This window comes from Meles meles, chromosome 2 (assembly GCF_922984935.1).
Source record: "Meles meles chromosome 2, mMelMel3.1 paternal haplotype, whole genome shotgun sequence".
Classification (NCBI taxonomy): Eukaryota; Metazoa; Chordata; class Mammalia; order Carnivora; family Mustelidae; genus Meles; species Meles meles.
In genome coordinates this window covers 69,490,677-69,511,785 of record NC_060067.1, presented here as the reverse complement: position 1 = coordinate 69,511,785, position 21,109 = coordinate 69,490,677, and the positions used below count along the sequence as shown (strand labels likewise).

Here is a 21,109-nt window from a genome sequence, read left to right as displayed (position 1 = left end):
TTGTTAACAACAGGTATCGGGCTGCGGCCGCGGGCCGGCGCTGGCCAGTCAGATGTGAAATAGCATCTCTTTACTAACTACAGTATTGATCCCCGCCTCCCTCGCACGCGCAGCAATTTTCTTTCCCCGGCGCTAACCTTGGTGACAATGCGCCAAGCTCCAGGCCCGCCAGCGCACAGGAAGGCCGTGCGGCCCCGGCAGCTATTGATTTTCCTCAAAGGCTTTTAAATTGCTCCTTCATTTTACTGAGATGCTCATTCCATCTCTCCCAGCCGCCGGTATTTTTCCGTGGTGTTTAAACAATTGCTCCATTCACTGGGCCCCTAAACTGTGGCGCCTTCTTATTATGGGAGATAAACTGTTTAGACAGTTTTCTTTAATCTTGGATTAATCGTTCCTGGGTCTGAATTGTGCGGTCCTGTACTCCTTCACTTCAAAAAATCAACTTGGGGAGGCCTACCCATCTGTCTGGGGTGCACATTCCATGAGGTTCCCGTGAGCATGTTGGGCACCAATGGCGTGTGGGGCGATTGGCACCCTCCTGTGAGCCAGGCTCAGTGGCCCAAGGTCTGGCACATGAGGGGGGCTGTGCTGTCTCCCTCCTGAACAGGATGTGCCTGATCTCACAGAGCCCAACCCCACCTTCCAGACGCAGGCCCGCTCCCACTGGGACCAGGAAGCTGAGGCCAGGGTGGGAAGGAGAAGCCAGGGTCGGAGCGGGGCCGTGGGGACCCCAGCATGAGACAGTGAAAGCATCCCTCAGTCCTGGCAGATAAGCATGCTGGCCTGGCCGTGGTGCAGCCCCAGGCTGGCGAGGCCAGGCTCTGTGGGACGTGGAGCAGCGTCCCCTACTGCCTTGCCTGACGTGGGCTGTAGCAGGAAGAACAGAACTGCCCTGGTAAACCGACTCCCTCATTGAAGCCCATTGCCAAGTCCTCTTTGGACAAGTGAGAAAGCAAGCTCAGCCTGTCCTGAGCGCTGGGCCCTTGCTCCCCTGCTGCACCCAAACACCAGTCAGCAGATGGGTCTGGCCGCTGTCTCTGGGGGCTGGGTGGGCCAGTCCTGCTGGAGGCTGGGAAGTAGCCTGCCACTGGTGCCCATCTCAGCTGCCTTCCTGCCTGGGGGGCTAGTGGGTACACCAGATGAAGCTTCTGGGTCCCGTCCCAGTTCTTTTCTGGCATCTGGTGGCACAGGGCCCAGGATGGGTGGGCAGCTCTGCCTTGCCATCCGCTCCCCTTGTTGCTGGCCAGCAGTGGGCCAAGAGGGTTCAGGGCTCAGGAGAGAGGCTCTCTGGTCGGTGTCAGGAGTGCTTTGAAACCTTGGGGTCTCTTTGCAGATTGGCAGGACCCCGAGCTTATGAGAGATGTGGAGGCTGCCACTGGAGTGGACCTTGGCTCGTCTGGGTCAAGCAGGAGCGGCAAGGGCAAGAGGAGGAAGCATCCTGGCCTCACCGACCTGAAGCGGCGGGCCGACACTGCCCGCGCGCGTATTGCCAAGAAGGTGTTCGCCAAGTAAGAGTTACTCGCCCCATGCCTGCCCCCTGCCCCCTGCCCCTGGATTTGGGGACACTAGAGGGGCCTGGAGCTGGTCACCCCGAAGGTGGTGGATGAGCTTCACTGACCAGCCAGCACTACCTCCTTTTCTGGTGGTGGGGGGAGGCCTCCATGGGGGCTGCTGGTGCAGGGTCAGCTGGCCCTAGGGGGCTCTCTTGTGATCTGTGCTTGGGGGTGTCCGCGTGGGGACAGCGGGCAGGGGAGGCCAGCTGAGACTGGGGAGATGGGAGACACCACATGGGTCTCTGCTTTAGCAGACCTTGGCCAGTGCTGCCGGGAAGGGGCTCATGGACAGGGTATCTCCACAGCCCAGCTGGACGTGCCTGGCGGCTGGGGACTCAGCAGGGCCCAGGCAGGAAGGCCTCCAGCCAGTGCTCTCACTGCCTGCCCGCCACCAGGGCTGGCCAGATGAGCACACTCAGGGTGCTCCTGTAGGAAGCCCTATGAGGCCGTGGCCTCCTTGGTCGGATCTATGCACACATCATGGGTGCCATCAGGCCATCCTCGTGGGGCAGCCTTCTTGAGCAGATGACACCTGGAAGGCGTTCTGCTCCATGCGGTGGCCGTAGGAGGCATGTCCATCCTGGCCAGCATCAGCACATACTTGGCCTGTGCAGGGTTGGACAGGAGGGAGCCCCGTGAGCTTGTCCTGTTGGAGGGCCACAGGTGACTGACTGAGCCCCGGAGTCACACCAGTACTTGGGGGCAGCAGGGCATTGCTGCTTGGTGGCCTTGGAGGCTACCTCCTGGGCCCAGGCTCTGCTGAGCAGGCAGCAGACAGGCTGGGCAGCGAGACACGCTTGATGGCCTGTTTGCATCTTTGCTGGCAGGCCTGTTGTGTTGCCCCGCGGCTCTGTCCTGGGGAGCTGTGCACGGGGCTGGGGAGGGTCTGGTGCTGCCTTACTGCCTGTGCCCTCGGGCTGCTCCCCCTCCGGCCTGCTGGGCAGGCTCTGCTGTCAGTCTGTGGTGCAGCCTGGCGCTGGTGAGGTCGGGATCCTGGGGGCTCGGGACTTGAGGCTCCCACGGGGTTGCTTTAGGCTCCGGACAGGTAAGCTGCAGCCACTTCTGGGCTGTGTTGCCCATCTGCACAGTCTGAGCAGTCTGCATGGGGCAGCCACTGAGGACCAGGGCCTGATCCCAGCCAGACCACGCTTGGAGCCCAGAGCCCTGGCCAGGCTTTCCTGATCTCGTCTCACTCTGCTTTCCCCACAGGGCTGCTGTGCAGAGGGTGGTCACAGTCATGAATCAGATGGACCGGAAGAAGCATGAGAAGTTTGCAAACCAGTTTAACTATGCGCTAAATTAGAGGGCCAGATGCGGTGTGTGCAGCCGCCCCGGCTGTGGGCCCCTCTTCCAGCCTCCCTCAGCCAGGGTGCCAGGATGGGAGCACAGACACGGGACTGGGCTGGAACCACAGCCACCATTTGTTGCATGGATTTCTTGGGAGGAAATAGTGTACATTCTAATCACAGTGCCCCAGAGGTACTGACGCTCCCCTGCCCTGGGGAGCCACGGCCCTGCCCTGAGGAGCCACTGCCATCCGGGTTATATGGGTCTGGCCTGCCTGAGATCCTGGAGGTGACATGGGCAGCCTGTCCTTGCAGAGCCCCAACTCCCACTTCCCAGCCTTTTCCCTGGGCAGTGGTCACTCAGAGGGACTCTAGGAAACCTCACACTTTCACATAAACACTGTTTTTAAGACAAGCAGGGTTGTGAGCCATTCGGCATCACCGCTCGCGTTTCCAGCTCATGGAGCACTTTGGTGATGGTTATGCATCAGAATTACAGCAACTACCTCATGGTTTTCGTGTTTTTAAAAAACAGCCTCATACTCTCACACCCTAGAATTCACCCTTTCAAAGTGTACCACTTAGTGGCATGAAGTGCGCTGTATAACCTAGACCAGAACCTGTACACCGGGTTCCAGAACTTTCTGTTGCCCCAGAAGCCTGTCCCCATTTGCGGTCACTCCCCTTATCCTTCCTCTAGCCCCTGGCCCCTCCTGATTTGTTCGTGGCTCTGTCCTTTCTGGGTGGATGGCGTCCTAGCAGCATGTGGCCTTTTGTGTCTGCTTCCTCCATTCACTTAGCACAGCATCTCCACAGGTCTTGCATGTTGTGGAATATGGCTCAGCAATGACACCTCCGTATCACGGACATTTGGGGAGTTTTCACACCATTTGGCTGTGATGAGTAATGATTCTGTGAACATATGTGTCCGAGTTTTGTGTGGTCATATACTTTCATTTCTTAGGTTTGCGCCCAGAAGTGGAACTGCTAGTTCATTTGGCCACTGTGTGTTTACGTGTTGATGAACCACCAGACTGTTCGAAAGCAGCTGCCCTGTTTTACTTACATTCCTGCCACAGCGCGAGGGGTCCAGTTTCTCTGTGTTCTTGCCAACACGTGATCTCTCCTTAATCTTAGCCACCTGGGTGTGAAGTGGTATCTTTTTTTTTTCTAAGATTTTATTTGAGAGAAAGAAAGAGAGCATGAGAAGGGGGAGGGGCAGAAGTAGAGGGAGAAACAAGTTCCTCACTGAGTAGGGAGCTCCATGTGGGGCTCGATCCCAGGCCCCTGGGATCATGACCTGAGCCCAAAGCAGATGCTTAACCAGTTGAGACACCCGGGCATCCCTGAAGTGGTATCTTGATTTGCATTTTAATTTGTAGTTTCCTAATTACTAGTGATGGTAATCTTTTCATGTGCTTATTGGCCATTTGTGTATTTTTTTGGAGAAATATCTATTCAGATTCTTAGTCCATTTTTAATTGCGTTGTTTGAGTTGTTAGAATTCTTTATATATTCTAGGGGGTACCTGGGTGGCTCAGTCAGTTAAACTCTCTTAGGCTCAGGTCATGATCCCAGGGTGCTGGGAGCCAGTCTCACATCGGGCTCCCTGCTCAGTGGGGGGTTTTTGCTTCTCCCTCTGCCTCTGCCTCTCCCCCTGCTTGTGCTCACATGCTCACTTGGTCTCTCTCTGAAATAAAAAACCTTTTAAAAAAATAATTTTTTATATATCCTAGACCCTTACATTGTTTGCAAATATTTTCTCCCATTCTCTTTTCACTTCCTTGATAGTGTCCTTTGAAGCACTGAGTTGTTCATTTTGATGACACCCAGTATCTGTTTTTTCTTTTGTTTCGTGTGTTTCTGGCGTCCTAAGCATGTGGCCTGGTCCAAGATCATGATTTACTCCTATGTTTTCTTCTGAGAGTTTTATAGTTTAAGCTGTTAAATTTAGGCCTATGATCCATTTTGAGTTAATTTTTGTATATGGTGTGAGGTGGGGGTCTACCTTCATTCTTTTGTGTGTGGATACCAGTTGTCCCAGCACCATCTGTTGTAAAATTATTCTTTCCCCCACTGAATTACCATCACACCTTGCTGATCATCTGCTGGCCATAAACATAAGAGTTTATTTTGGGAGTCTCCATTCTGTTCCACTGACCTACATATCCTTGTGTCAGTGCTGCCATGTCTTGGTCACTATAGCTTTGCGGTTTTGAACCCTGAAAGTAAGTCCTCCCACTTTGTCTTTTTCAAGATTATTTTGGATATTCTGGGTCCCTTGCAATTCCAAATGAATTTTAGGATCAGCTTGTTGATTTCTACCCAAAACGGGCAGCTGAGATTTTGTTGAATCTAGGGATTACTTTGAAAAGCACTGTCATCTTCATATTAAGTTTTATGATTCATGAACTTGGGATATTCTTATTATTTGGCTCTTCTTTAGCTTATTTCAAAGGTTTTGTGTAGTTTTCAGTGTATAAGTTTTACACTTATTTCATTAAATTTATCCCTAAGTATTTTATTCTTTTTGATGTTATTGTAAATATAATTGATTTTTGTATGTTGGTCTTGTAGCCTGAAACTGTGCTGAGCTCAATTCTAACTGTGTGTGTGTGTGTGTGTGTGTGTGTGTGTGTGTGTGTGTATGTGTGTAGATCCCTTGGGATTTTCTCTGCGCACAATCATGTCATCTGCAAATAGAATGCTTTCTTTCCGATTTGGATGCCTGTCTTTCTTTTGCCTAATCGCCTCGGCAAATTAAGAACCTCCAGTCCAGCGTCAAATAGCAGTGGTGAGAGCAGACATCTTCATCTTGTTCCTGGTCTTGGGGAGAAAGCTTTCAGTCTTTTACCATTGAGAATGGTGTCGCCATGGGCTTTTGTAGGTGCTTTTTGTCAGGATGAGAAAGTTCCCTTCTAATTCTAGTTTGTTGAATGTTTTTGTCTTGAAAGGATGTTGAATTCTATCATATGTCTTTCTGTATCTATTAATGTCTATCTGGATCTATTAAAATGATCATGTAGTTTTTATCCTTTATTCTGTTGATATGGTATGTTACATGAATTGTTTTTCATATGCTGAACCACCCTTGCATTCACGGGATAAATCCCAGTTGGTCATGGTATATAATTCTTCGTATATGTTATTGCACCTGGTTTGCTAATATTGTACAATTCCACTGACGTAGTTTGCTAGTATTTTGTTAAGGATTTTTGTGTCTGTGTTCATAAAAGAGATTACCACAGACTTTTCTTCTTATGACGTCTGTCTGGCTATGGTATCAGAGTAGTATGGGCCTCACAGATTGAGCTGGGAAGTGTTCCTTCCTCTTCTGTTTTTTGGAAGAGTTTGTGAAGGATTTGTATTAATTCTTTAAACATTTGGTGGAATTTACCAGTGAAGTTTTGTCCTGGGCTTTTCCTTGTGAGACTTTTTTTTTTTTTTTTAATTTATTTATTTTCTTGGGTGCCTGGGTAGCTCAGTTGGTGAAGCGTCTGCCTTCGGCTCAGGTCATGATCCCAGGATCCTGGGATCGAGTCCCGCCTCGGGTTCCCTGTTCGGTGGGGAATCTGCTGCTCCCTCTGCTCCTATTCCCCCTGCTTGTGCTCTTTTTCTCCTTGACAAATAAATAAATTAAATCTTTTTAAAAATTAATTTATTGTAGATCTGTTTAGATTTCCTGTTCTTCCTTGAGTCAGTCTCAGTAGTTTCTATATTTTTAGGAATTTATCTATTTCATATGGGTCTTTGGTTGTAATTTGTTGACATAGTGTTGTTAACAGTATTCCTTTGTAATTTTTTTTACTTCTGTAAGCTTGCTGACAATGTCTTTCATTCCTGATTTTAAAAATATGCGTGTTTTCTCACTTTTTAAAATTTTCTTGGCCAGTCTAGCTAATGGCTTATCAATTTTATTGATCTATTTAAAACCCAACTTTTGGTTTTGTTGATTTTTCTCTCATTTTTTTCATTGTTTGTTTTGTTAATTTCTACTGATCTTTATAATAATACAAGTTTATAAATTTAAAAAAAATAAATAATTTAAAAATTTTGGGTTGCTTTGGGTTTACTCTCTAGTTTCTTTTTGTGTGTGTTTTTTTAAATATTTTATTTATTTATTTGACAGAGCGAGAGAACACAGCAGGAGGAGCAATAAAAGGAGAAGCAGACAGGGAGCCCAATGCGGGGCTCAATCCCATGACTCTGGGATCATGACCTGAGCCAAAGTCAGATGCTTAACCATCTGAGCTACCCAGGCGCCCCTCTTTCTGTTTCTTAAGATAGAAGATTAGCTTATTGATTTGAGGTGTAGCTACTTTTCCATGTAGGTGTTTACAACTAAGGTTTCATCTAAGCACCGTTTTAGCTTCATTGCATTAGTTTTGGTATGTTGTGTTTCATCTATATCTCCAGGTATTTTCTAATTTCTCTTGAATTTCTTTTACATACTGATTATTCAGGAGTTGGTTTAATTTCCATATACTTGTTAATTTCCCAAATTTTCTTTTGTCATTTGATCTAATTTCATTCCATGTGGCCGAAGAATACATTGTGTATAATTTCAGTCCTTTGAAATTAAAGACTTATTTCATATATGTGCTCTCCTGGGAGAATGTTCCATGTACACTTGAGAACTGTGTTCTGCTGTTGAGTGTTCTGTAGATAATGTGTGTTAGGTTGAGGTGGTTATAGTGTTGCATATGTCTTCTTTTTCCCTGTTGACCTTTAACCCAGTTGTTCTGTCCATTCTTGAAAGTGGAGTGTTGCTACCTCTGTTATTCTTTTTTTTTAAAATATTTTATTTATTTATTTGACAGACAGAGATCACAAGCAGGCAGAGAGAGTTGGGGGGGAAGCAGGCTCCCCACCGAGCAGAGAGCCCGATGCGGGGCTCGATCCCACAACCCTGAGATCATGACCTGAGCCAAAGACAGAGGCTTAAACCACTGAGCCACCCAGGTGCCCCATGCCTCTGTTATTCTTGATTGTCCATTTCTCCTTTTCTTTCTGTCAGTTTACTTCATGTGCTTTCGGGCTCTGTTGATAAGTCTGTACTCTTCCTGATGGATTGACCCTTTTGTCATGGGGTGTTTTCTGTCTCTATAACAGCTTTTGTCTTAAAGTCTCTTTTGTATGGTGTCTTCACACCTTGTGGTATCTGCACACTATATCTTCTTCCATCCTTGTACTTCCATGCAGCTGATCTCTGCCTTCAAGTGTGATATTTAGTTCATTTACCTTTAATGTAATTACTGAGAAGGGAAGATTTCTGTCTACCATTTCCCAGTTTTTCTACACATCTTTTTCTTCTTTTTCCCATTGCTGTGTGTGTGTGTGTGTGTGTGTGTGTGTGTGTGTGTGTGTTGCATGGATATTCACTGGATTCCCCTGTATCTTTCACTGAGTTTTGGTTTTTTGGGGAACTCTTCAGTGGTTGCTCTGAAGATTCCAGTGAACAAGTAAATACAATCCAGTATGGCTTCATATCAGCTTAGTTTTGGGAGGTGTACAAAAGCTCTGTTCTTATATAGGTATGTTCCCCACTAGCACCTTTGTGCCATTTTTGCCATACTAATTACATCTTGATAGATTGTGAGACCGTCAACATGGTTTTGTGATTATTGCTTTTTGTAGCTCTTTAAAGTCAAAAAGAAAAAGAAAAGACTTACATTATACTGTTTGCTCTTGGGCTGTGTGGCCACCTTGACCCAGCACTCTCCGTTTCTTGTGGATTTGGCTTGTGTCTTTTACTTTGGTCTGCAGGGTGCCCTTCAGTGTTTCTTGAGGGGTAGGTCTGCTGGCAGTGAATTGTCCCGATGCTCGTTTATCTGGAATGTCTTAACTTCTTCACTTTTGAAGAATAGCTTCACTGGATTTTGATATGTTGTTAATAGTTTTTCTGTTCTAACACTTTGAGTGTATGATCCCACTTCTGGTGTCCTTCTGGTGTCCACTGATGAGAAGCCAGTGTTAATAAGCTGGGTTTTTGGAAGGTGCCTTGTACACAGTAAGTTGTATTTTTTTTCTTGCTACTTTCAAGATGTTCTTTGTCTTTGACTTTTTTTTTTAAGATTTTATTTATTTATTTATTTGACAGAGATCACAAGTAGGCAGAGAGGCAGGCAGAGAGAGAGAAAGGAGGAAGCAGGCTCCCTGCTAAGCAGAGAGCCCAATGTGGGGCTTGATCCCAGGACCCCAGAATCATGACTTGAGCTGAAGGCAGAGGCTTTAACCCACTGAGCCACCCAGGTGCCCCTGTCTTTGACTTTTGACAATTTTAAAATGTGTCTAGTTATGGATCTCTTTGTGTGTGTCTTCCTTAGAATTCATTGAGCTTCTTGGGTTTGGAGGTTGTCAGTCATCAAATCTGGGAGGTTTTGAGACATTATTTCTTCAAAGGTTCTTTCTGCCTCTGTGTGTATGTGTGTGTATGTGTGTGTGTCCCTTGTGTCGTTGGACTACCCTTATGTGTATCAGATGGCTGGTGGTGTCTCTCTGGTCCCTGAAGCCTTGTTCATTTTTCTTCATTCTTTTTTCTGTTCCTCAGAATGAACCTATTGGTCTATCTTCTGGGTCACAGATTCTTTCTTTTGCCAAGTAAAATCTAATATTTACTTGCTCTAATGATTTTTTCATTTTTTTAAAAAGATTTTATTTATTTATTTGACAGAGATCACAAGTAGGCAGAGAGGCAGGCAGAGAGAGCGGTAGTGGGGGAGAAGCAGGCTCCTTGCTGAGCAGAGAGCCTGATGTGGGACTCGATCCCAGGACCCTGGGATCATGACCTGAGCTAAAGGCAGTGTCTTAACCAACTGAGCCACCCAGGTACCCCATGATTTTTTCATTTCACTTGTACTTTCCAAGTCCAGAATTTTCTGTTTGGTTCTCTTCTATAATTTCTTTTTACCAATGTTCTCTATTTGGTAAAACATTATCTCATATTTTAATTCTTTAGACATGGCTTCCTTTACTTCTTTGGAAATATTTATAAGAACTGGTTTACAGTGTTTGTCAAATAAGTTCAACATCTGGCCTTGTTCAGGGACCGTTTCCATTGACTGCTTTGCTCCTTATGTATGGGCCGTACTTACCTATTTCCTTGTGTGTCTTAATTTTTTTGTTGAAATTAGACATTTTAGATAACATAACATGGCAACTCTGGAAATCAGATCCCTCGCCCCACAACTTCTTGTTGCTGTTTATTTAGTGTCTTTTCTGGACTAATTATGTAAAAATTTGTATTCTTTGTCATGCTTGGCCACTGAAGTCTCTGGTCAGCTTAGTGATCACTAATGATCAGACAGAAACTTCTTTAAATGCTTCGATCCAAGAAGTGTTGTGGTCTTGGCAGAAAGCCATGCATATGTGTCAGGCACACCTTGAACACTCAGCCAGGCAGTTGCCAACTCCGTTTTAGCTCACACTTCCTGCTTGTTCAGGGCCTCAAGCTCAACCAGTGGTGAGAGCTAAGTACTCCTCAAGTCTTCTGAGATTTTTCACCAGCATCCTTGGCCAATTGGATGTCGCCATTGCAGGCCACTGCATTGTTCAACAGTAGCCCTGATTGTTCTCTACCGACCCACACTGAGCCAGTTGAGTCAGGCCAGGAAAAAGACGAACCTGGTGAGTGGGTTTTTTCCAGGTAGCAGCCAGACAAGTCCAGGAGTGACAGGTGGAGTTGAGAGGAGTGAGGGTGGGGTTTTGGGGTGCACCAGACCCCGTCTTCCCCTCCCAGGGGCTGCTGCTACGGCTCTGAGGCTGCTGGGTGTGGAGACCACTGCAGAGCTGGAGAGAGGGTGTGGGCATAACCAACTGAAAATTGCCACAGGGTTTGCCTTCCCACCAAGATTGAGCCATTTTTCTAGGATGAACCCTCCTTGGATTGTTAGGGGTCTTTGGTTAATTTCCAGAGTTTTTTAAAAGTTCATTTTTTCAGTTTTTCCCTGGGTTCTGTGGCATTTCGAGCTGTCCCGAGTGCTGGGCAGGAAGGCCCTTCCCTGCCCTATACTGTACTGTGCCGTCCTGCCACAGGTGTGCTTGGACACGCCCGTCTTCACGCACAGCCACAAGTGTCTGTGGGCTGAGGCCCGGGGACTTCAGCTTGCTTTCCCAGAAGTGACCTTGCAAGAACACTGACTTCGGAACCCTTCCTCCCTCGACGTGGTAGTAAGCATCCTGATCTTCACCAAGCCTCATGGAACACTGGCATCTCAGGGCTATTATCCACTTGTCTTTTACGAGGCAGGTGTTGAGCATTTTTTTCGTATGGTAAAGCACTCTTCCTGGCTCCTTTTCTGTGAATTATATGTCCATATCCTTTGGTCATTTTCCTGTTGGTTTATTAGCTTATAAAAGTTGTAGGAGCTCTTTGTTCATTAAGAAAATGAGCTCTGGGGGCGCCTGGGTGGTTCAGTGGGTTAAGCCTCTGCCTTCGGCTCAGGTCATGATCTCAGGGTCCTGGGATCACGCCCCACATCGGGCTCTCTGCCCCGTGGGGAGCCTGCTTCCCCCTCTCCCTCTGCCTGCCTCTCTGCCTACTTGTGATCTCTCTCTCTCTATCAAATAAATAAATGAAATCTTTAAAAAAAAAAAAGAAAGAAAAGAAAAGAAAATGAGCTCTGGAGGCACCTGGGTGGCTCAGTGGGTTAAGTCTCTGCCTTCGGCTCAGGTCATGATCCCAGGTTCCTGGGATTGAGCCCCTCATCAGGCTCTCTGCTCGGGAGCCTGCTTCCCCCTCCCCCTCTGCCTGCCTCTCTGCCTACTTGTGATATCTCTCTCTGTGTGTCAAATAAATAAATGAAATCTTTAAAAAGAATGAGCTCTGTGTGACAAATTGCAAATATTTCCCATCTGCTGACTTTGCTAATGTTTTGCCACACGGAAGTTCGTGTATCTGTGTCCCTTCCCCCCTCAAAGATTCTATTAAAAACTTTTTCTGGAAAAAAAATTTTTTTTCTGGGGCCACCTGGGTGGCTCAGTAAGTTAAGCCTCTGTCTTTGGCTCAGGTCATGATCTCAGGGTCCTGGTATCAAGTCCTGCATCGGGCTGTCTGCTCAGCAGGAGGTCTGCTTCTCCCTCTCCCTCTGCCTCCATTTCTGCCTACTTGTGATCTCTCTCTCTCTCTCTCTCTCTCTGTCAAATAAATAAATAAAATCTTTAAAAAAAACTTTTTTTAATCAAGTAAAAATAAAAATTTTTCCTCTGGTACTTCTACGTGTTTCATTTCCACATTTATATCACTGATTTGTTTATCATTTACTCTCAATATAAAACGTGACCAGAAAATCCAGTTTTCTATTTCAGACAGCTGCTCAGCTGTGTCATCCACTTCATGACGAATCAGTGTTTCTTGAGCTTATGTGGAGCCTTGCCCTGTCTCATGTGATTCCCGCAGACAGCGGTTCTGCTCAGGAGCTTTCTCTCCCCCCCCACCAACTTGCCTCTGTGTGTGTTACCACACTGTTGTGGTTACTGTAGCTTTGTGCTATGTTTTCATGTCAGAGACTTCTTTCTGTTCTCTTTGAGGCAACAAGAGGTGTGGTGGAAGAGGGCGTTTTTGTGAAACTTAACAGCATGGGGTGCAGGTGGAGCATGGGGGAGGGGCCCTGCTGTCCCCATCCAGAGCAGACTGCAGGAGGGAGGAATGGCAGGGCCCAGGGAACATCACTGCAAAGTCGTGGCCTCAGCACTGGGGTTGGACAGACCATTACAGAAACAGGGTGTTAACAGAATTAGCTGACTCCAACACAGGATTTTTGTGTGCTTCTGTCATGAAAAGCCCTAAGGTGGGGTGCCCCAAGCTAGTGAGAAGACATCACGGTGCCACTGGGGCTTTTTGCTTGCTGGCATCAGTGCATAGGGCCTCCACCCCTAGGCTACTTCTTGGCCCAAGTTGGCTGCTGGGGCTCCAGCCATCCCAGGGTATGAGGACAGAGGAGTGGAGGGGGTGTACCTCTGTTTCCTGTGGAGAACCTTTTCAGGTGCCCTGCTACTTCCACCAGTCTTAGTCACCTGGCAGTGCCCAGCTGCCCAGCAAGCAGAAAACACTGTCCTTTATGTTGGGGATAGGCATCCAGCTACCAGCAACTCCTGTGTCCAGGCAAAAGGGTGAAGAAATCAGCCATCCACTGGCTGCTCTGAAAGGGCCATCACAGGATGGAGTGGGAAATGGCATCCTGGAGTTGTCACCTGCCTATGGGGGATGGAACCCTGGGATGGAAGAGAACCTGCTTTCCCCATGGACCTGTATGCAACAGTGTCTACATGTGACAGTCCCTACAGAATACAGACCCCTGAGAATGACCTATTTGACCTCCACTTCCTCCCCAGCTTTTACCACCTGCTGTCCTTGGTGCCCCTGGCTCTATGTCCAGACTTACCCTCCCCATGGAAATGTCACCCCCTTTAGGAAGCTTCACCCCTTCCCTTGATTAGCCTACGAAGGTCCCTCTGAGCTGAGTAACACTTCAGAGCCATGTGAACCTCAAGTGGCCGAGGGCAGAGACCTGGGGACCCCACATTGTGTCCTGGGTACCACTTTGGGGGTTAGGGGATGTCACCGATGAGGCTGGCTTGCTGGAAGCAGGGGGCGAGCGGTCAGAAGTGACTCCGCAGGTAAGGGAGGAGGAGTGGGAGGGCAGAGGCAGTCACTGGTCCAGTGGAGGACTATGGGACTCAAGAGGTGGCCACAGAAGCACCCTCTGTTGCCACGTGGGGGAGGGGACCACGTGGATGAGGGCAAGAACTGGGCAAGTGCTGGCAGGAGAGCGAGGACAGAAGCAAGTCCTGGGGATGAGGAGTGAGAGTCTTGGGGCCACACTCCCCAACAGTGGCCGAGCTGAGCTCATCTCTACGGGACTGCAGGTGGGGCCTGAGGGGTCCGCTGAGCCTGGGGTCCAGCGGGGGCTGCAGATCAGAGGAATAGCAGGCAGTTCTGGCCAGGCAGCAGGGTGGGGGCCATGCGGGCTCAAGTGGAGAAGCTGGTGAAGAGGCCAGTGTAGACAGCGAGTATAGACAGCTCTTGAGGTAACTCTGGCGTGGAAGGGGGCAGCTGGGCTAGCCAGGGTGGAACAGAAGGAGGGTGTGGATGTGTGGCCCAGTGGGGAAGAGTGGGTGAGGAGGGAGGCCACCCTAGGAACAGGCAGGTGGCCTGAGCAGGCCGTGGGAGGGGAGGTGGAGGTCCGTGGAGAGAGGGACGTGGACACGGTGGGGCAGCGGGCTGCTGGCCAGGTGAGTGCCCTCTCCAGGGTGAGGCCCAGCTGTCGGGGAGGAGAGGCGGAGCTGGTGAGACTTGAGCGGGGCAGCTAGGAAGGAGAGTGGGCAAAGCTTCAAGGGTGGCAGGTCAGCTAGCAGCTCCCATACCTATTTTCCCCACCTTAAGAGGAGGAAGTCACTACCGGCTTTAAAAACTACATTTCCCAGCCTCCCTTGGTGAGGAGTGGTCATGTGACCAAGCTCAGACCAATGTTATAAGCAGCTGTTTTACATGGGCTTCTGGGAAAGCGCCTTAAAAGGAAAAGGGGTGTACCCCCTTCTCTCCTCTCCTTCCTATCTGCTGCCTGGAATGGGGATGTGATGGCCAGAGCGCTGCCCTTTATCTGGGTCCCTGAGGATGAGCTCCCAGCCCAGGAATGCTGTAGCACACAATGGGATGGAAGAGGATTTCCAAGAACTCTGTGTAGGTGTCCTCGCTGCCTGGGCTGCCAGTGGCCAGATTTCCATCACATAAGAGAAAATGAATAATCTCCTTTCAACTTGTGTTCATTTGGATATTCTCTTTCATGCAGCCAAAACCAATCCTAATAGCAAGGCACCAGAGTGCCAGCTGTGGGCTGAGTGTGTGGGGAGTGGCCTCATGGGGAGGGGGCTCTGCCTCTGTCTGGGCTCAGCAGTGCCTGGGCAGGAGACAGCGCGGCCTTCGGACAGGCCTGGATTTGTCCAGGTGCACACCTGCAGGGCCTATGCCTTGCTTGACAGGAGACAGAGATGAAAGGGTGTAATCTGGGATGCCAGTGGATGCTGACACAGCCAGGACTGGTCCTAAGAGCTTGAGGAAGGACCATCCCAGAGTGCACCCAGATCTCGGAGCTGAGACAGCCCTTCGTAGCACTAACACCAAAGTGGGGCCCCCATGTTGGGGGACAGCAAAGAGGGGCTAGGAAAACCACCACTCACCTCCACCTCTAGCTTAGGCTGGGGGTGCCGGCTCACAGAGGCCTGAGCACCGTGGCCCGCGGGGTGGACTCGCAGGGTGACTGTACCTGGCCTACCTCGTCTTCTCCCTCCAGGGCTATGATGGAAGAGGCCCCACTGAGCTCAAGCAAGAGTGACTTAGGGAAAACCCCTGCACCTTCGCTGTTGTCCTCCCTGCGTCCAGGAGGTGGAGGCTATGGCTTCTTGCTTGGCAGCCCTCAAGCCCAGCCGGGCTAAGTGCACAATAATGCTGATGATTTGAGTTTAGGCCAAGAGCCATCTGGAACTTTCTGGAGTTCTGGGTCTTCTCTGTCAGCTGCCTATACTCTGGATACGCAGACCTCAGTGGTGAGACGATGGGTGTTCCCACCCCCTCCACCCTCTGCTGTTGGATTGCACAGACACATCGGGTTTGCTGAGCTCTGCCAGCCAGAGAGCCCTGTTCTTGGACAGACAAGGCAGCATGGTTACTTAGAAAATTTCCTGCTGCCAGTGCTGAGCAGGTGGAGTGCAGAGAAGGGGTAGCAGGTGTGTTTGGGGGGGGGGGTTCTGAAGCAGAGCAGTGGCCTGCAGGAGGCCAGCCCCAGCGGTGGGCAAGGTGGTCCCAGCCGCCTCTACCCCCAGCCCCACCCCAGCAGCCCTATAGGCTGGGGAATGCCCCTCGGTGGCCCTTTACCCACTAGTGATGGTGAAGCGGGGGGGGGGGGGGGGCGCTCTCTCCGCTGCTGTCCCAGCAGGTGTGGGAGTCGCTGCCACCCACCCTTGCAGCGCCCTCTAGCTCCCCAACTCAGCCTCCGCCCTCCCCGAAGTGGGTGCGGCTGGGTGCGAAGTGGGGCGGCTACCAGGCGCGGGAGCAAGTGCTGAGAGCTCAGCCGGCTCCTCCCGTGGAGGGGATGCCGCCTAGAAAAGACGCATCCCAGAGCGCAGCCGGCTGCCTCTGCAGCGCAGGCCTCGGCGCAGAGCAGTCACCGCGCCCGGCACCCTGCTGCCCCTCCCGAGTTCTTCCCAAGTCCAGGCGGTGCTGCCAGAGGGACCCCTCCTCACCGCGCCGCAGTGCCTGCATCCCGCAGCTTCGGCTCTCGCGGAGGGCAGCCGCCAGCTCAGGCGCTGCCGCATCTCCCTTCCCGGCCTCCCCAGGGCTCCAGGAACGGTGTGCGGCCCTCGCCCAGAGCGGGACCCGCAAGTCGATGCGCCGGCCTGGAGCGCTACGTGCTGCCGGGCTTGTGGTCCAGCTCGGGCGCCCTTGGGCAAGTCGCTCGAGCTTGGGGAGCCCCAGCTTCCCTGCCCTGAGAAGCCACAGGAGCTGGTCCCTGCCGGGCCTGGGGGTGCAAATGCCCAACCCGAGCCAGGCCTGCGGTAGGTGCCCAGGAGACAGTGTTGCTCCCAGCCCAGACCCTGCGCCCCGCTTCGTCCTGCGGGACATCCTCCACCTGGAAGAGCCCCCTAAGGCTACACAGAGGAGGAAGGGGATGTCCCTGAAGCCACGGGCCCCAGGCTGGGGGGAAGGAAGACGCAGGGACCAGGGCCTCTCAGAGGACAGACTTAGTCATCCAACCCAAAGAAGCCTGTGTCTGTGTGTTCCTGTGTGTGTGTCTGTGTGTTCCTGTGTGTCCCTGTGTGTGTGTCTGTGCGTGTATGTCTGTGTGTAGGGTGTGGGGCGGGCGGCGCCACGGGAGGGCAGAGTTTGGCCAGGGGACACCGGGGCCTGAACGCAGTGCCAGGCCCAACGGCCGGAGGCACCTCCGACGCGACGAAGTCCCCACGGACGCGCGCGGGCAGGCGGGAGCCTGAGGAACGCAGTGCAGCCTCCTGCGGTTTATTGATTGAGCGAAGTTCAGCAAAGTGCTTCCGAGCGGGCCGAGCCCGGCCCCGACGCGTACAGTCGATTATAAACGTAAAACTCCTCTGTAGCAGCCGGCTGTGTACCGAGTCCACGACTGCGGCCGCACAAGCCCGTCGCCCGGCGCCCGCGGGTCCCCGTCCGCCGCCGCGCTCAGAGGTGTGGCGCGTAGAAGGCGGGCGCGCCGTAGGTCTGCGAGCCCAGCACGAAGGGCGACAGCACTGCCGGGCTCGACAAGAAGGGCAGCTGTGCGGCGCACACCAGGCCGCCGGGGCCGTGCGCCGGGTACCCGGCGGGGCCGTGCATGGCGAGCGGCGTGCCCATGGGCGGCGACGGGCTAAGCGGGCTGAGGCCGCCGGGAAGCCCCGCGCCCGGCCCCGCGCCCGGCCCCGCGGCCCCGCCGCCGCCTGTCGGCGCGCTGGTGTCGGCGCCAGGGTTCTGCTTCTTCCACTTGGTGCGGCGGTTCTGGAACCAGATCTTCACCTGCGTCTCGGTGAGGCTCAGCGACAGTGCCAGGTTGAGGCGCTCGCACACCGACAGGTAGCGCGTCGCCTTGAACTTGTTCTCCAGCGCCACGAGCTGCTCGTAGGTGAAGGCAGTGCGCGCTCGCCGCGGCTTCCCGGACTTGGAGTCCGAGCCCGTGCGCTTCCGCTTTGGCTTCGTCGCCGCGGCCGCGCCCTGCGGCGTCGTGCCCGTGCCCCCCGGCGCCGCCGCCGAGGCCCCGGGCGGGACGGGGGCTCCGGGCGAGTTCCCGCGGGGTCCGGGCACTGCAGCCTCGTCCACCGCGCCGGGGGGCGCCTCGGGCTCGGCCGCGCCCGGGCAGCCCGACCCGCGGGCCGCGAGGCCGCCGCCGCCTCCCCGAGCCTCCTCCGTGCCGCGCGCAGTCCCCGCGTCGGGCGCCTCGTCGTCGTCGTCGTCGTCGGGCGCCTCGTCCCCGCTGTCCGCGCTCGGGCTGCGGCCACCGCCGCCGCTGCTGTAGCCGCTGGCCTCGGCCTCGTCCGCCTTGCAGGGGTCGCCGGCGTCTGCGGGCGGACGGGACGGGGAGGACAGGATAGTTAGGACGCAGCGCCCTCCCTTCCGCATGCTCATCCCCTCGGGCTGTCCCGCCCCGGGAAAGGTTCCCTCCTCCGGGGTTGTCGCTTCTCTGCCTTATTGCCCTCCTCTTCTTCTGCCCAGCGCTTTCGTTCTCCTTCCCTCTTCCCTCGGCGCCCGCCCGCCCGCGTCTGCTCTCCATCCCTCGCTCGTTCTCTCCTCTCGGAGCTTCCCCTTCGAGGCGTCCACCCGAGCCGAGCCAGGCCGACCGGTGCCGCGTGCGGGGTTCACCGCAGAGTGAAAGCTCCGATCGATCCGCGGGGCAGATACAAACTTAATTAAACTCATTTTGTGTAATGTACAAACTAGTTAACGGCCATTTAATTTATTTCGGCGTATATTACCCACCAATTACAGAAAGGCGTGGGCCAGCCAATTACCGGGCATTGTAGAGCCGGCCGGCCAGAAGCCAGGGGTGGGGCTGGAGCTGCCTGCCAGGAGGGGACTTCTGGGGACCAACCAAACCCGGCCGCCCTGGCCCCACTTCCACCTCAAGCCGCGGCCCCGGAACTTGGCAACCTCTACGCCCCTCCGATGAAAGCCCGCAGGCCTGGGTCCTGACCAGAAGGTCTTGGCCCGGGGGTGGGTCCTGAGCAGAGCTAACTTGGGGCTGGGGGGGGGGGAATTGGCGTCCCCACTAGGCTCAGTCTGAGGGGCAGCCCCCATCCTCCAAGCAGAGGCCCCTGAAGGGCTGCATTTCCAGTATGGAAAATTTGGAAGACAGAGTGTGTCCTGGGCAGGGCCTGGGAGGCCATCTCTGCAGACGGCACCCCACAGGTGGTGGTGGTTCCTGGGCACGTGGTGGTCGCGGAGCAACCCAGTCAGGCACCAAGACCCCGCTGTTGTGTCAGGTTGGCATCAAGAACCCAGGCAATATGTGTCGAATTGTGGGCCAGCAGCCTTCCCCAGGGTGACCGCAGAGCTTGCATGGGTGTCAGCGGGGCAGGTGTGCGGGGGTGGGGGGCACCCACACCTCCTAGCAGGAGCAGGCTGTCCCCTAGGGAATCCTGAGAGCACCTGGCCATCTAGCTTTGCCTTGTCAGAGGTAGTCCAAGGAGGAAGACGGCCTGACCAGGCTACCCCTGGAACCAAGAGATAGGGCCTTCCGCTAGGATGGGCTCCCCATGCAAGTGGAGGCTCTGGGTGGAGGCTCCCAGAACCCTGGCTAGGCCAATAGCCCAATAGGTTCCCCTCCAGCCAGGCTGGGTTTGCTCCTCCTTCATCTCCACCCCACATGGAACCCACCAGCCCATGTTCCTGGAGGGCCCTATGCCCCAAGACAGCGACCCCAGCCCTGTCCACCCTGCATTCCTGTCCCTGCTCAGTGGAGGGGCTGGGAAGTTGGAGGGAGGAAGGGCCGGAGGAGGGGGCACCAAAAGCAATCAGGAGCCGGTCGAATGCAATTCTCGATCAATAGCGGCCCCTAATAAGTGTAATAGGTTTTAATCGAGTAATTATCCGAATTTTGACCCTATAATTTAGATGTTCGGGGGGAGTTTGCAAGGTGCTTGAAAGAGATATGCATGCTGCCGTAATGGGATATCGACCGGGCCGGGGGCGCGGGCCGCCCCATTACCGGCCGCTTTCCGCCGCTAAGCACATTTCCCCTTAACTGTAATCGAAGGGATTTAATTGTTTTTCCAGAGATAACCAGCGTTTTGTCACAATTAGTCTGATTTGTCCCAAAAAAAAAAAAAAAAAAAAAAAAAGAGGAGGAGGAGAAGGAGGAAATGGGGAGGGAGCCCTCCGGCGGCCGCGGTGGGGGCGGGGAGGTCACGAGCCCTCCGCCTTGCAGGTCCCCTCCTCCTCTGGCACCAACTACCTTCCAAGGCCGGCCCTGCAGCCCCGAAGCCCTGGGACCGGCCCGGCGGAGCCATCCCGGGAGGCGCGGGGCGGCCCCGGCCCCGGAGTCCGGGTCGGACGGAGCCCCGCGCGCTGCGAACTTTGCACTGAGCCTTGGCACACGGCTGGCCCGGCTGCTCCGGCTGACCGAGGGGCCCAGGAGCGTAAACGTAGAGATGCGGCCCGTCCCCCAGCTCCCGCTACCGGAGCGGGCCGCGTCCTACTCACGCGGCGGCTCAGCTCCGGTGGCCGCTCCAGCTCCTCCGGCGGCGGCGAGGGCGCGGCGCTCCAGCTCCTCCGCGCGCGGCGGGCGTCCCGGGGCGGCGGGGACCGGAGCGCACGGGGCCGAAGCGCACGGGGCCGGGGCGCACGGGGCGCATGCGGAGGGCGCCACGGGGCCCAGAAGCACACAGCGGCGTCTTCTGCTGTTGAACTTGTGGGGGTCCAGAATGTCCAGCACCGAGAAGGAGGTGGGGCGCGGCGGCGGGCCAGGGCGAACCGCCCCGGCCCCTTCGGGCGCCGCGGGCACCGTGTCGCTGGCGGCCAGCGGCGGGGGTCCGGCCCGGGCGAAGGCGGGCAGCTCCGCGCGCCCGTCCATGGCGTCCCGGGCGGTGGCGGCGGCGGGCGTGGGCGGTGCGGGCCCCGGGCCGGGCCCGGGAGGCGGCGGCGGCAGCGCCGGGCAGTCCCCGGGAGCCGCCGGGCCGCTCGCGCTCATGCCGGCCTCCCGCCGCTCCGGCCGCTCGGGCCCCTCCGGCTACTGGGCTTCCATCCCCGGCGGCCCTGGCGCCGCCGCACGGTCTCGCGCCAGCGGCCGCGGCTCGCCTGGCTCTCGGCACCGTGCCCCCGCGCTCCGCCGCTGCTGCCCGGCGCTGCCTCCGCCGCCGCCTCAGGCGCCCGCCGTGCCCGGCCCGCGCATTTATGGCGGCCCCGCCGGCGGCGCCCACGCGCCCACACGCCGCACACACGTGCGCCCGCAGGCGGCCGCGGGGCTCCGCCGCCCTCGTTAGCGCGCGCGCCTAATTGGCTGCGAACGGTCCCGGGCGGAGGAGGCGGGCCCCGCGCGGGACGCACGGACGGAGCCCCGGGCCCGACCGACAGACTCGCCACCCGGAGCCCGGGTGCGGGCTGCGAGCGGCTGTCTCGGTCAGCGGCGCTTCGCTGCGCCTCCGCTCGTCCAGAAACTGTGCACCTGCCTCCTGGGCGAAGGGGAGGAGACAGCCGTGGCTTTTAAATAATTGCGGGATCAATCGGTGGAGGGGCCGCGGAGGCCCCGGGGCCCACGGGCGGGCGAGCGCTAA

General features: G+C 54.4%; 2 protein-coding genes across 5 annotated transcripts in view; one reads left to right on the top strand and one right to left on the bottom strand.

The window, feature by feature from the left end:
* UVSSA (UV stimulated scaffold protein A) overlaps positions 1 to 4,455 on the top strand; it is a 28,726-nt gene extending 24,271 nt beyond the window's left edge. For all 4 annotated transcript variants that reach the window (XM_045988634.1, XM_045988642.1, XM_045988650.1 and 1 more), the window contains 2 exons: positions 1,337 to 1,511; positions 2,766 to 4,455. In XM_045988634.1, the coding sequence (XP_045844590.1) occupies positions 1,337 to 1,511; positions 2,766 to 2,859 (269 nt within the window). In that variant the 3' untranslated portion in view covers positions 2,860 to 4,455. The remainder of the gene's footprint in view (positions 1 to 1,336; positions 1,512 to 2,765) is intronic.
* Positions 4,456 to 17,030: 12,575 nt separating this feature from the next.
* NKX1-1 (NK1 homeobox 1) lies at positions 17,031 to 20,526 on the bottom strand. Its single transcript, XM_045986330.1, has 2 exons — positions 20,040 to 20,526; positions 17,031 to 17,899 (listed from the first exon to the last, which is right to left on the bottom strand). Exons 1-2 carry the CDS (start codon positions 20,524 to 20,526, stop codon positions 17,031 to 17,033), a joined length of 1,356 nt encoding a protein of 451 aa, XP_045842286.1.
* Positions 20,527 to 21,109: the final 583 nt, after the last annotated feature.

Coding starts and splice junctions, on each gene's coding strand:
- NKX1-1 (XM_045986330.1), bottom strand. CDS start 20,526: ATGAGCGCGAGCGGCCCGGCGGCTCCCGGGGACTGCCCGGCGCTGCCG. Junction 17,900..20,039: donor CACCGGAGCTGAGCCGCCGC/GTGAGTAGGACG, acceptor GTCCGCCCGCAG/ACGCCGGCGACCCCTGCAAG.